The sequence below is a fragment of the Hipposideros armiger genome, unplaced genomic scaffold (genome assembly GCF_001890085.2).
Source record: "Hipposideros armiger isolate ML-2016 unplaced genomic scaffold, ASM189008v1 scaffold_334, whole genome shotgun sequence".
Taxonomy (NCBI): Eukaryota; Metazoa; Chordata; class Mammalia; order Chiroptera; family Hipposideridae; genus Hipposideros; species Hipposideros armiger.
The window spans coordinates 993,700-1,006,434 of NW_017731684.1; the positions used below are offsets into that span (position 1 = coordinate 993,700).

Below are 12,735 nucleotides of genomic sequence, written 5' to 3' on the forward strand. Positions count from 1 at the left end.
TCATAAGTATTTAAATATTCCAAAGTATTGTCCTGATTCCTATCTCAACCCACGCCCATACTGAGCTGACCTAAGCAGTCTGCTCTATTGATTTGTGTGACAGAGTGCTTGAGAGAAACTATGGATTACTTTTTATGTTTTCTTTTCAGTTACTGCAATGCTAAAATAGCAAAGGCATGATTTTATTTCCTATGATGTCCATGAATGGTCTATAAAACACTGAATGTTGAACTTAATATATGTAACAAAGTGAGAGTGAAGATGAAAATCAAAAGAGGGCAGAGAAGTTCAGAGACCCAAACGGAGCTACTGAGAATAGGATTTCAGAGTAGGAAGGAGAGGGTCAAAGTTCATTTGCTTGCTCCCATTCCTTGATCATTAATTACAATTATTCGATTAATAATTTAGTGTCATGAACTATTTTGATAACTCCTCATTAAGAGAATCAAAGCTGATAATTAAAGGATGGGTCAGGGACCCTACCCACAGAGAGCGATGAACAACATGAAGAAAGTACCATTTCACATTCCTAACATGTAAGCAGGCTGTGAATATTCATAGCACCAAATAGGAGAGGACAAAGGCATGAGCTCGCAGAGCCCTGTTTTGTTCAGACCAAAATCAATGCTGTGAAGACTCCCAACACGCTCCGGTAACTGCTCATCAATTATTTAAGGTGCTCTCATTCAAAGTTTCTGTTCACAAGACACTTTGTAACTTGAAATGATTGTTTCCTTTCATGTGACTGCCAGATGGGGCTTGAGTTTTTTACAAGAAGAACCTGAAAGAACAGTGTTTTTGTGTACGTGCTGTATTTGTCATCTTGGGGTGCAGATTCAAATCAGGGCATCTGTGTGCTGTCTTTATTTCCAGTGGTGCTCTGGCTTCCACCAGATAGGTATCACAGGCCCAAGACATGTACCTGTCCATGAAGAGAGCACAAGCATTTTCAACTTTCTGCCAAATTGACTGCCAAGGTCAAGGGTAAGCTAGACGCCTGGAGTTGAGTTTGTCCTTGCTCTGCTTTCTCAGTCCTCATTGACTTGGAAACAAAGAGAAAACACTTTAGGGTCTAGTCCAATATGGTCCTGATTTTTCTGTCAGTTGTGTCCACTTAACCTTATGTCCCAGTTTTGAGGCCAGGGCCTGCTGTGTGTCTTTGTCTATGAGGTGACTACTCAGACTACAAATTCCTCATAAAAGAGGCACAACTTTATCAAGAACTTTTTAATTGCTAATCACTATGCTAAGGGTTTTTTGATATAAAATTCTTTTGAAAACTCCTGCAAGGTGTATATATCATCATGCCCTTTTATAAAGCTGTGAAAGATAGATATCAGAGGCTATATTTCAACTTTGATTTGCTTGCCTCCCGCACCTGAACGTTTTGATACCTCTAGTGTCCCAATGAACTCATAAATCCATCCTGTTCTTCCATTGTGTAGAAGAGGAATTGGCAAACTTTTCTGTAAAATATCCAAGAGTAAATAGTTTAGAATTTGGGGACCATGTGGGCTGTCACAACCAATCCACTCTGCTGTTGTTGTGCAAAACCAGCCAGAGTTGACACAGAAACAAACACCATGGCTGTGTTCCAATAAATCTGTATCTACAGAAATGGGCAGGATGGTTTGGACCCACAGGCTGCAATTTGCCGAGCCCTCATGTAGAAGACTTCATGTGCGTTAGGTACAACTCTTAATAATGCTTTGCCTGTTTCAGAGACCCTAAGTGGTGAAGTTAGTTATCAGTGGATTCATCCTTGTTCAGTGGGTCCTTAATAGCCCATCACAAAGAATTTGTGCAGAAACTTCTTCTAATCCTGGAGAATTTATCTATGAAATAGGCATTTTGGTGAGGTTGTTTCCATTGACACTTTCAGGAGTCAATTCCCAACTTCGTGCACCCACACATTTTTTCCCAAAATTCCATAGTATAGACAAAAATTCAAATGAGGGGAGTTGGCCAAGTAGTCACAGTGTTGGACTGGGGAACACACACCCATCGAATGGGCTGCCGTCTCCTCTCCATCTAATAGTGTGGATGTGGGAGAATGGGGACTCAGTGTTGCTGCATCATGTCTTCAAAAGACCTTGGGAGTCCACATAACATGCTGGGGCTGTATCTGCCCTCATGCAGCCTGTGACCAGACTGTGCAGAGCGGGCTGGTGCTCTGCCAGTGTAGACAACGGTGGCCATGATCTCAGAGGTGCAATTAGTCTCCGTTCAGCCACTGGCAGTTCAACAGTTTTCCCCTATTACCCAGGAGAATAGTCTCCTTCAAATAAATAAAAAAGCAGGTAATTACTCTTTTAAATACTAGCGGCACGGCATTTTTCTTGAGTGTATTGGCATCTTATAAGGTAGTGGCAGAGAGTGCAGGTGCTGGGACAAACAAATCTGACCCTATAAAGCAAGGCAGAGACCAGCCAGATCCTGAGGCTAGCCCATCTCCCTGATACCTAGAACACAAGACAATATGTTATTTTAAAAGTACTCAAAGGAAAATAGGTCTATAATTTCCTGTCTTTTTCATGATTCCTGACTGTATATTTTCCAATGGTAACTATCTGTGTGAATATAGGCAAGTTTAATTTTATTGGGTCCTAAATTCTCTTTTATGAAATGGGACTATTCATAAGCCCTCCCAGGTTGAGAAAAAAAATGGATTTGTGTATAAGGGTAGATAATTTCCCCCCAACAACTCCGGGGCTCCTGGGAAAGTTCATTAAGTGTTGGTTGAATTTAATGTATGAACAGAGTTCCACTTTTCCAAGGGCAGGCACTAAAAAGGTGTATATGATTTAGAGCAGGATCTCAGAACCTGAGGGGAGCTGTAAAACCTCGGAGGCTGCCAGTTCCTTTTGTGAGACCCAGGCTGAGTGGGTACCCTAGCTGAGTAGCTCCATGTTTTAAGGGGTATGCATTGAAGGGGTCTCATGTCGAGACCACACATGCCACAGTTAGAGGGCCTCATGCTGGCAAGACTGATAGCCTCCTGACTCCCTCAGAATCTTTGCTTCAAGTTCTGGAAACTATAGAAAAATGCCCCACAGAAAAGGACTAGGAATGATAACATTAAAATGCTTCTCATGAAACCCCCATTTCAGGGCTAACTTTTGAAAGAGGTAAAAAGTATACCTTGAAGCAATAATGGATGAAATGGCAGCTTTGATACCTGCCATTTTCCCAAATGGACCATTTATTCCCTGGAAATAGTTTACACCCTAAAAATGTACCTCAAGGTGAAACAGTGTCATATTTACCTGATTTTATTTGGAGTACAAGATCAGATGCTTGGGCAAAGACTAAGACATTGTTTCATGTACTATACAATCTAGTTATTGTTGTTTTTTTTAAAGATTTTTATTGGGGAATCAGGGGGATGGGAACAGCGCTGGGGAATTGGGGGAAGGGGAACAGACAAGTTGCTGTCCTTTTGTTCTTCAGTCTAGTTGTGGAGGATGTCGCTTCACTGGCCCAAGTTGGCACCATCATTGCGCTCTTCCCGGGCGAGGCAGATCAGTCCCCGGCTTCTGGACGGCTGCTCACTGCGGCTGCTGGCTGCTCACGCTGTCTGCTTGCTACACACAGTAGCCCATGGCAACCCACTGCCACAGGGGCTGCAGTCTACGCCGTTGCCGGCATCTCACAGAAGTCCAGCTCCAGGTTGAGCTGTTCTTCAGCATCTTAGCTGTGGAGGGCAGTGTCAGTGGCCCTCATATGTGGGATCCGAACCGGGGCCCTCTGGCGTCCCAAGTCAGCTCTTAACCATTGCGCCACTGGCCGGTCCCTAGTTATTGTTTTTTAATTCTCTTCTTAAAATGGAAGGTCTTATACTAAAGGCAATAGAGTATACATTAAACATCATGAATGTTTTAAACTTAATTAAACCCCCTAGATTTTATCTCCTTAATACTACATGGTTTGGGAGAAGAAATAAAGTAGCAATTTATATTTAAGTCTCAAGTTTTCCTTATAGTTCACATCCCCAAAGTTAAATATTATTTTTTAAGTTATTTTTCACTTTTGCATTTAAAATTTGCAAGCCTGGGATGTTAACACAAGGTAATAAAATAATCACAAAAACTTACAGTATGCCATCAGCAGAATGAATTTTTTACTTACTAAAAGAAATAATTCTCATAAACATCCAATCAGTCAAATTCAAACAAAACTTAGCAAACAAATGGATATCACCTATTTCCATTCCTTTTGCAAGAATACAATCAAGTAGATGTAATTGTTACTACTATAAACATTATAGTAATATAATCCCCATAATTGTAAGGGGACAGGGATAATAGTGCAAAAAGTAAGCTTTGGGCATTTCTTACTATATATAATATAAAATCTATCCCATATTATTATAGTAGTATGTGTTTTAATAACATTATGCATTTAAAATCTGGGTCGGTTGCTTTTCATCTGTAATATATTTCTGCATGACAGCTTTCTGAGAATATGCGAAGACACATCTGCTACAAAAATCATTAAGCCAAGAAAAAAAGTCTCAGATTTTACTTACATTTAAAGAAATAAAATGATTAACAAATAAGCAGGTAAAGAGCTAAGTTAAGAATAAATCTTTTACAGTCTAAAAATTCAGCATTTCAAGACTCTTGTCTACAAGTAACAAAATATTTTAGTATAATTGACATAAACTGGATCTAAGAAATCACCCTTGATCTAAACAGAGATAATTTTCTATTTTAAATTACTTACTTCTATGACTACACATTAGCCATAAAAATCCCAACAGGTTTTATTTCTTGTGTGAATATGTCATGATAGAGCTTTGGTTATAAAATATTGAAGTTGATAGGCTTTCTTAGCACTCAGCAAAATGGTACACTGAAGTTAAAATGTTCACATTTTATTTCTGCTAACCTGACAATGGAAATTAAAATACAAAAATTTTAATTCATCAAAAGGAAAAATAAAATTCACACACAATAACCTCAATAAGTCCTGCTATTCTTCAAGGTTTATAAAATAAATTTTCATTACCAGTTTATCAGAATTCATTAACCTACATCCATAAATATGTTTTGCAAAAATGTTTTGTTATTTAGATCCCTTTCAAACCACTTTAATGCAAGGGCTAAAGGAAAAGTTCAAAAGAGGAAATGCATGAGGACCCTGTGAAACCTATGTCCACATTTCTTTGTAAAGGCAGAAAGAAATGAAGACCCAACATTCCTTTAGTGGCAATCCATTCTGAAGTCTATGTTTTGTTCCTCCAGGATTTCTTAGAGGTATGTTCCTTGGGATCCAGATAGGATGTCAATTGTGTGGCAGCCTGTGGTTATAATTCAATGTCATAAAATCATGAAGCACAGAGGGCTGGGACCGGTAAGTGAACGCCACTCCTCACAGCACACGTATGCACATATAATGTTGCTGGGAATCCAAGACAGTTTTCCACAAAGAGACCAGGCCAGTAATCCAAACAAGAGAGTGCTGTGTCTTGTAGCTCCTCCGGGATTGAAGCACACCTCTCTCTGCTACCGTGTAACCTAAAACAAATTAAATATGTGAGCATTCAATACCCCATATCCACCAAAGATAATCCTTCCTGCCACCAGACCTCTATGTCCCTGCCTGTGTCATTGTGTAGAGTGTAGCAGCTTGCACCTTTATCCATTACCAACCTCACCCAATCAACTATTCAAATTCTTCTTTACATTTCTGGCTTTTAGGATGCAAAGAAAGCATGCATTGATGGGACTGCAAATTGGTGCAGCCACTGTAGAAAACAGTATGAACGGTCCTCAAAAAATTTAAAATAGAACTACCATATGACCCAGCAATCCTGCTTCTTCTGAAGAAATTCAAAACACTAATTAAAAAGCTATATGCATCCTTATGTTCACTGCAGCATTATTTACAATAGTCAAGATATAGAAGCAACCTAAGTGCCTAAGTGTTCATCGATAGATGGTTAGATAAAGAAGAGGTGGTACATATATACAGCGGAATATTACTCAGCCATAAAAAGAATGAAATCTTACCATTTGCGACAACATGGGTGGATCTAAAGGGTATTATGCTAAATGAAATAAGTCAGACAGAGAAAGACAAATACCACAGAGGGTACCAAAAAAATGCTGCCAAAAAAAAAGTATACACATTTTAAGAGATGTTATCTTAAAATATGTATACATTTTCTGGGGCAGCACTTTTTTGGCACCCCCAGTATATGATTTCACTTATATGTGGAATCTAAAAAACAAAATAAATGAGCAAACAGAACAGAGACAAACTCATAGATACAGAGAACATTTTGATGGTTGCCAGATGGAAGGGGGTTGGGTGGCTGAGTGAAAAAGGGGAAGGGATTAAGACATACAAATTGGAAGCTACAAAATAGTCCCAAGGATATAAAGTACAGCATAGGGAATAGAGTTAATAATATTGTAATAACTATGTGTGGTGCCAGGTGGGTACTAGACTAGTCAGACAGATCACTTCATAAATTATATAAATGTCTGACAACTATGCTGTACACCTAAAACTAATATAATATTGAGTGTCAACTGTAATTGAAAATATTAATTTTTTTATAAAAAAGAGAAAACATGCACCAAGCCTTCCACACATGGTGTTATGCATCCCAGCTTTGTATTTTTTTGGAGTTATAAAAATTCCACCAGATTAGGTACATTCATGGCCCATCAGGTTGACTCACACATGCTGAGCGTGCTTTGTTAATGGTGCTCAGATTTTTTTAAATGAATGCTGATTAAAATCACCATATGTCAAGATGAAAATGTTGCCTTTTTTAAATGTTAAAAAAATGCACCGAAGGGCCGGCTGAGTGGCTCAGTTGGTTAAGAGCTCGCTCAAGAGTTTGAGCTCTGAGCAACAGCAGTTCGAGTCCCGGCCCGAGCTGAGCAGCCACTGAGCTACCAACAGGTGGCAGGATGGCTCAGCTAAAAACAAACAAAAAAAAAACAAACAAAAAAATCCACCAAGTGGCGTGGTGGTTAAGAGCTGCCTTGGGATGCCAGAGGGCCCCGGTTCGGATCCCACATATGAGGGCCAATGACACTGCCCTCCACAGCTAAGATGCTGAACAACAGCTCAACCTGGAGCTGGGCTGCCATGAGTCGCTGGCGACGGCTTAGGCTGCAGCCCCTGCGGCAGTGGGTTGCCATGGGCTACCGTGTGTAGCCAGCAGCCAGCGTGAGCGGCCAGCAGCCGCAGTGAGCGGGCGTCCAGAAGCCGACGACTGATCTGCCTCGCCCGGGAAGAACGCAATGATGGTGCCCACTTGGGCCAGTGAAGCAACGTCCTCCACAACTAGACTGAAGAACAAAAGGACAGCAACTTGTCTGTTCCCCTTCCCCAATTCCCCAGTGCTGTTCCCATCCCCCAATTCCCCAATTAAAAAAAACTTTAAAAAAAATTGTTACTTTTTTAATGTAGTTAACTTGCATTTTAAAGAATAGGTTATTTTATAAAACTATGATATGTAATGGAAACATACATCCACTAAAAAGTTTGTTGTTGTTTTTTTCCCACTTTTAAACACCCCAGTCTCATTACTTAGAATCTAAGAAAACAGACCAGCAATTTCTGTAGTTTGATTTCTTCATGTAAGACATTTTACAGATTAGATAATCAATCCACCAACTAGAAAAAAAATAAAAGCTTATGACTTTAACATGTCTACTCCATGAAAATATTTTCAAACTAAATTATATTATTTGATAGCAGTCATCATGCCTGGTCTTTAGATCCAATCAAGTATTTATTTAAACCTCAGATTCACTACTGAAAATGGCCTTTATTTATGTATTCTACAATGCAATTGCTCTTCTGTTTGTGCTGGAATACTAGAGCAAACAAAACAAAAACCTCATCCTCATGGAGCTTACCTAGAGTAGGGGCCCACACATTTTTTCTCTACAGGACCAGACAGTAAATATGTTCACCTCTACAGTGTACAGTCACTGTCACAACTACTCAGCTCTGCCTGTATACTGCAAAAGCCACAGGGGCAATACAACCTGTAAACTAATGGGTGTGGCTTTGTTCTGATAAAGCTTTATTTATGGACACTGAAATTCAGGTTTCATATCATTTTCATATGTTATGAAATATTATTTTCTTTTGATTTATCCAACCACTTAAAATTGTATACATAACCCATTTTAGCTCACAGGCCATGGGCTGGATTTGGCTAGCAAGCCATAGCTTGCTGACTCCTATTCTAGAAGAAAGGATTGGACAAACAGGCGAATGAATAGTATATCACAGGTGCTATGTGCTATGGAGAAAAGTAAATCAGTATAATGTTGAAAAGAAACATTGGGGCAGGGACAGGAGACAGCTACTGTTTTATAGAGGATGGTCAGAGAAGGAAACACTTGGAGGAAAGGAGGGAGGGAACCCTAGACTGTCTGGGGGAAGGGCTTTCCAGATGGAGAGGTGACTGCAAGGGGGGTTGCAAGCCAATGCGAGGCGTTTTGCCTTTCTCTGACGGAGGTACAAAGGTGAGATGAAGAACGCATGGCAGACTGCATCTGAAAGGGATCACTTGGCTGAAGTGATGAAAGGGGAAGCCAAAAGAACTTGTGACAAACAGGATGAAGAATGTGACAGAAAGAGGGATCAGCCTTTGGCTTGACAAACCTGATGACTGGATTGGTCGTTTTCTGGATGTGGAGGACTGGTTCTCTTTGCTTTAGTTTCTTCATCTGCCTAATGTAAATATAGCACCCACTCCCTTCAGCTGCAGTGAAGAGTGACTGAAGTATATGAACTGAATTACATGGCCCAGTGCCTGTCATGTGGTTAACACTCAAGAAGGGTGGCTGCTGCCATGTTAGCTCCTCCCAGGTCTATCATGCATCTATATATGACCTAACAGTGTTCACAGCCAAGTATTGATCTCCATCTAGGATGGAATTCTCAAAGGCATCTTATTAAAGGAAGCCCATTCTGCATGCCCAGCTCATTTAGAGCCTATCTACAATGAAAGTTGGATAAGATATATTAGGATGTATTTTCTTGTAAAACTTTTATTTTGCTGAGCGTATAAAGAATGTTCATCATTATTTTGGAATTTTGTGGATAAAGGTTGCTAACATGCCAACATTAGCTTCTCTCTCATGTGACACAGTACCCTGAGTATTTTAAGCTCTGGCTGTAGGAATCAGGGGACACAAGACTTCAGGTTAAAGAAGCCATCTCAGCTAGACCAGGAAACACAAGTGGAACTTTAGAAGAGAAAGGAGATGGAGAAGAAAGCAATGGGGTATGGAAACACATGGCCCACTGGATGAGTGTCAATGAAGGTCATCCCCAAAATGTTTGTACCTGTATTTTCTACCTGTTGCCAATGGGGATCCATGAATGGCCTATCATCAGGGAGGAACCTGGGTAGGGAGTTGATGCTGGTGGCACAGAGAGCAGAATATAAACCAATAAAGGTGAGAGCTGGGACCAGTAGGGAGCTCAGTTAAACCAGTGGCTCCTGGGTCAGCTGAGTGGCACATTGGGTAAGAGCTGGCTTGGGATGCCAGTTATGAGCAGCAGGGCCCCAGTTCGGATCCCACATGAGGGCCAGTGACACTGCACCCTCTACAGCTAAGATGGTGAACAACAGCTCAACCTGGAGCTGGGCTGCCATGAGTCACCAGCGACGGCGTAGGCTGTAGCCCCTGCTGCAGTGGGCTGCCGGCAGCCACCGTGAGTGGCCAGTAGTTGGTGTGAGCTGCCAGGAGATGCCGTGAGCGGCTGTCCAGAGGCTGGCGACGGATCTGCGTCACCCGGGAAGAGCACAATGATAATACCAACATGGGCCAGTGAAGCAGCGTCCTCCACAACTAGACTGAAGAACAAAAGGACAGCAACTTGTCTGTTCCCCTCCCCCAATTCCCCAATAAAAAAACTTAAAAAAAAAAACAAAAACCAGTGACTCCTGTGTGTTTGTTCGTCACTCACCCCAACCATTTTTGTAAAGTATGGCTTTCTAAGCCCCACCCCAGGCTCACCATACTAGAATCTCCTGCAAGTGGGGCTCAAAGCAGTGCATTTTTAACAAGTGCCCACGATGATTTTTCTACAGCTACTGATATCAGTCAATTAGTATAACATTGTGGCAAAAGAGGAGGACGGCCCAATGTGGTAGCCCAAGGGACAGAGAAAGGGATCAATCAGAGAGCCATCTGAGGACAATAACAGGAGGACTTGGTCATCTTAGATCTTTAGAGTGATGGAGGCATTGAATAAAAACCCTGTTGTTTAAATTTTTAACTCCTACCTTAGCTTTCCAATATAAACTATTAGAAACAATTAGACACTTTGAAGAACAAAATGACATAAGGGAATCAGGTAGGATGCTTACAAAGAGCTACTGAAAAATATATACTATTCTCTAAAGCAGTATTTTTCAATCTCAGCACTATTGACATTGGGGCCAGACAATGGTTTGTTATGGAGGCTACCCTATACGTTTTAGGGTGTTTAGTAGAGCATCCCTGGTGTTTACCCAAAAGATGTCATAACATCCCCTCCCCAATGTGTGACAACTAAAAGTGTCCCCAGACATCTAATAGCCCTAGAGGGCAAAATTTCCCCTAGTGGAGAACTACTGCTCTAGAGACATAGCTCTTCACCCTTAGTAGGTGTTGTAAAAGTAAGAATATCAAAAAATCTGAAAGTCCTTGATATTTAATATGACCCACTTCTATTTTCAAACAACAAAAGCCATGGCACATGGTTGGCTTTGGTACAAAGATGATGTCATGCTCTTGCTAGGAACCTTAATGCTGACAACTCAGATAAAAAACTAACGCTTTAGCACAAAGAATGCAGTAAAACCCAGAATGAAGAAAATGGAAATTGAAGCAGGACAGCAGAGAGAGAGAGAGAGAGAGAGAGAGAGAGAGAGAGAGAGAGTTATAGTTTTCCAGAAGAAATAATAGCTGCACCCTCTCTGGGGACCTTGAAAACTACACAAGCAGAATAAGCTCAATGCCAACCTTCTATACTTTGGGAAAGACAAAATGACTGGTTAGGGAGTTGTCCCCTCTCATCTTGATATCTTCATCTAAGCCTATTAATATCTCAAGGTAACTGTAAGCTCTTTTCAAATTTGCATGCAAATGGAAAACAAAATTCTGACATAGGTGGCTTACTGTAGGCAGACAATCTTACCTTTTGGCCCTTCTATGTTTTGTTGGGAAATTTAAGGAAAGTTTAAGGAAATTTAAGGGAAGTTTAAGGAAAATGGAAACTATTTTGATATATAGTTAATACCTTCTCCTTTAGGGTGGCAATTGCTCTACCTTTGTAGGGCTGCTGTCTCACCAGTGGTATAAGGTCAGGTGATTATAAGAAAAAGATACAGCTTCTGTGGGCACAGAAGCCAGTCACACCTCCACAAATGACCTTACTGTATGTGCAAAAGATCCATAAAAGACATAAAATGTTTTATGCAGTGCTCAAGTCACACTGACTAGGATTAATAAAGGAAACAAAGTTTTACAACTTCGAGATTATTTTCAAGTGGCTTATCACTAAAAACAAAGCAGCTAAGTATCATGATAGCTTAGGGAACTGTATTATGCTTCTACAACTTTTCAAAGTGCCAAATAAAATGTCACTACTGTTGAGGATTTAGCTAGAGCAAACTTGTATTCCCACCGCACAGAGCCAAAATGCCCCTAAAGGTTTGCTTCCTGCAAATGTCCTCTCTAATTGTACATAAATGGAGAGGGAATCACTGTAGCAAGAGGCTACTTTGACACATGCTTTTCCGGATTATGACTGGCTTGCACTCATGGTCCTGTTTCATATTTATATGTCAAAATCAATGCAAATATAACCTTCCGAAATGTTACTTCTTCGTCTACAAGAATTTCAATAAAAGAAAATCTTATCATTGATGGATATAAGTAAGATCCTAGCTCGTTGGTAACACCAAGATTTTTATTTTGGGAGGGTTTAGGGGGAAAATGGCTGAAAGGAGCCAGTGGCAAAACAAGAGTGGGATTAGTTTACGGCAGGGTTTGCATAGCAGGTACACTTGGGTTTATATAGATTGGGAGTTCATTGGGGTCGGTTTAGAAGAGGAGTTGATAGAAATGATGGAGTGTTAACCTCCTTCCTCCAACCAATGACTCTGTGAACTTCCACTGCTCTGGATATAAATGCATGTGTCAGGTCATATATCCTCATCTCTTTGGTATCACTGACAAGGACAAGTTAGATGATAATTGCAATTAATAATTGAAAATAGTCTTGGTTTTGAAATTATGCTTTCAATAGATAATAAGGAACTTAATCAACTGACTTAATATACTATCGATAATTCTTGGTATGATAATGTCAACAAAAATTTACATTTACTTTAAAATTGATTATAAAATATATTATTTTTACATTTTTGATTTAATATCTTTTATATTAATGGCATTATATTTAAATATTTATTTTATAAAATTTTATTATATGTTTTTTACACAATTAAGAGAAGAATTCTCCTGCTTTTGACCTTAGTGGTTGAAGATGAATAAGAACTCTGTTTAGTAGTTCAAAATACTCATAAAGGGAGAAATGTAAGCAAGATAAGAAGTCATTCGAGTCATTGTACCTCCTAAGGGGACAAAGCTCAGAAAGAAACCATATCTACAGAGTCTCTCCATTCCAGTGTCTCATTCTAATAATCCAAGAATGTCCCATTTTACTAATATTCATTCAAAAAAATAGTTAATGAGGCAC

The 12,735-nt window shown here is 40.0% G+C and overlaps 1 protein-coding gene across 2 annotated transcripts in view; it reads right to left on the bottom strand.

Moving 5' to 3' along the window:
• Positions 1-3,756: 3,756 nt before the first annotated feature.
• TAFA4 (TAFA chemokine like family member 4) overlaps positions 3,757-12,735 on the bottom strand; it is a 197,149-nt gene continuing 188,170 nt past the window's right edge. For both annotated transcript variants that reach the window (XM_019661060.1, XM_019661059.1), the window contains one exon: positions 3,757-5,519. In XM_019661060.1, coding sequence (XP_019516605.1) covers positions 5,508-5,519 — 12 coding nt within the window. In that variant the 3' untranslated portion in view covers positions 3,757-5,507. The remainder of the gene's footprint in view (positions 5,520-12,735) is intronic.